This window comes from Odocoileus virginianus, chromosome 30, assembly GCF_023699985.2.
Source record: "Odocoileus virginianus isolate 20LAN1187 ecotype Illinois chromosome 30, Ovbor_1.2, whole genome shotgun sequence".
Lineage (NCBI taxonomy): Eukaryota > Metazoa > Chordata > Mammalia > Artiodactyla > Cervidae > Odocoileus > Odocoileus virginianus.
This window is the reverse complement of record NC_069703.1, coordinates 38,449,274-38,451,964: the sequence shown is the minus strand read 5'-3', so window position 1 is coordinate 38,451,964 and position 2,691 is coordinate 38,449,274. Positions and strand designations below refer to the sequence as shown.

At 40.2% G+C, this 2,691-nt stretch overlaps 1 protein-coding gene across 1 annotated transcript in view; it reads right to left on the bottom strand.

Moving 5' to 3' along the window:
• The window catches only part of STX12 (syntaxin 12), a 31,659-nt gene that overhangs the window by 3,117 nt on the left and 25,851 nt on the right, over positions 1-2,691 (bottom strand). Inside the window, exon 7 of the mRNA XM_020909127.2 lies at positions 488-560. Within this exon, the coding sequence (XP_020764786.1) occupies positions 488-560 (73 nt within the window). The remainder of the gene's footprint in view (positions 1-487; positions 561-2,691) is intronic.

The window sequence follows — 2,691 nt, the reverse complement described above, 5'->3', positions numbered from 1 at the left end:
GAGGGTTATGAAGTATGCAAATCATCCACAAATAGTTCAGAAAAAAATCAGGTAAATACATAGAAAGAGTGCAAATAAAAAGCAAATGTGGTAGAATGTTAACAAGAAGTAAATCTAAGTAAAGCTTACAAAGGAGTTCCTTGTTATTTTCATTTTTGCAACTTTTTGTGAACTTTAAATTATTTCCAAATAAAAGTTTTTTTAAAAAGGGTTTCGAATCCCATAGTTGTGCAAGTTTCTGAAGATAAAAACTGAGAAGCTGACAGCTATTTCCCTAAACAACCAAAGACTTACCATGAGGCTACGGCAAGTATTCATGGAAGCCTCATTTTAACTTCCACATTTGACAACGTAAGAAAATTGCTAAGAAAATGAATTTAGTGATTTTTAAATGGTATTCCTAGATTCCTAAGACACAGCTTACTGACTTCTTTGCATACAAAAACTATCCACTCACCTTCATGTTAAAGGTATCAATAATACATACCAATGAGATCACCTTGGTCGTGGATCATCATGGCCAAATCTTTAAATATCTGATTGACATCCAAAATATCAGCCTAAGGAACACACACACACAAAAATTAACCAACATTAAGTAACATGTTGGAAGATTCATTTCCTCTACTTACCTAAAGTTCTGGCTACTAACAACACATGTGTTTTTAAAGCTTATAAATCAGGCTTTCTCTATAAACAGAAAATGAAAATGAAGTTAATTTATTAACACTTACTAAATGACTTCTGTATGCAGAGTACTATGCCAGGTAGGTAATTAGAAGCACAGTCTCCTGGAGCCTGACTATCAGTTACAGAGGACTGTTAACCCTCCACAGTCTTGTTCAACCTTAAATTAAGAACTTCTCTGGACCCCCCTACTAAAATGTGGACAATGACAGTACCCATCTCATAGGATTTTCAGAAATACTAAATAAAAAGTTCTTAGAACTATGCAATAACCACTTCGTAAGTGTTAGCTATTACTATTACTTAACTGGTCCTCTGGAGAAGGAAATGGCAACCCACTCCAGAATTCTTGCCTGGAGAATCCTGTGGACAGAGGAGCCTGGTGGGCTGCTGTCCATGGGGTCACACAGAGTCGGACATGACTGAAGCGACTTAGCGTGCGTGCGTGCATGTGTAACTGGTCCTCATGAAAACCCAATAAGACATGTATTATCTCCATTCTACAGAAAAGGAAAGTCAAGGCTCAAAGAGTTTAATGACTTGTCCTAAGGTCTCACAGCTACACGTGGCAAAACTGAGAATTAAAAGTTCATGATGGGCTTTCCTGGTGGTCCAGTGATAAAGACTCCATCTGTCAAGGCAGGGGACACACGTCTGATCCTTGGCCTGCACTCTAGAGCCTGTGCTCTGCAACAAGAGAAGCCACCACAATGAGAAGCCTGCGCACCACAACGAAGAATAGCCCCAGCTCTCTGAACCTAGAGAAAGCCCTCGGGTAGCAATAAAGACCCAGCACAGTCAGAAGTAAATAAATAAATAATCTTTTTAAAAGTTCACAATGTTTGAATTAATCATTCAGTAACTCTTATGAGGTAAATGTCTTCTTTGCGGATAATGAGGCTCAGAGAGGTTATGTAACTTGTCTAGTCACACAATTCATCAGTGAGGAAACTTAAGTTCTGCAGCCAGGATTATATTCCTAAAGCCCACGCTCTTTCAATAAGCAATGTGCTGCCTCTCAGATGCTACAATAAAAAAATGATACCTTCAAAGCAATGACTTCCTAATCACAACTTGGCAAGAACAGTTCCAGCTAGCACCTCCGTTACTTGTTAAGAGTCTACTATAGTTAGGACAGTTGGCTAGTTGCTGTGAATATAAAAGGGCTTAATAATAGTTATCTGGGGGTGGAGGTGGGGTGGAGGGATCAGTATACAATAAGAGAGGTATGAAGAAAGGGTATTATATGTTAAATGACTAATAAATAGTATAGCATTTACCTCAAGCAGAGAAGGAAGATTATGGCAGAAGAAGCAGGACTTAAGAAGCCATATACACAGAAAGGTAACTGGGTTAAAGAACAAACAGCCCAGTTTGGCTATAACATGGGTGTGATATTATGATTCATAATAAGAAATACATATTTGATCTTTGTCCCAATCCCAGCACAGAGCTCCTAAAATTTTTTTCTAAGTGATAAAAGAGATAAAGATGTCCTTTTTTATTCAAAACAAACCCTTTCAACCACTCCTGAGTTTATGTTAATAGCTTGGCTTTTGGAAAACCCCTAAAGATAAGGGCTAGTTGCCAGGGGAACCAACCTGGTGTTTAGTTGGTTGGAACTTTCAGCCCCAGTTCCGACCTCTGGGGAGGGGATGAGGGCTCAAAGTTAGATCAATCACCAAAGGCCAATTATAATCAATCATGCCCATGTAACCAGAAGATCAGAGAGCTTCTTGGTTAGTGAACACATGGAGATATGGGGAGTGAAGTGGGCCTGGAAGCCATGCATGCGTGAGAGCTCAGTCACTTCAGTCATGTCTGACTCTTTGTGACCCTATGAACTGTAGCCCACCAGGCTCCTCTGTGCATGGGATTCTCCAGGCAAGAATACTAGAGTGGGTTGCCATGTCCTCCTCCAGGGGATCTTCCTGACCCAGGGATCGAACCCGCGTCTCCTGAATCTCCTGCACTGCAGGCGGATTCTTTGCCACTGAGCCACTG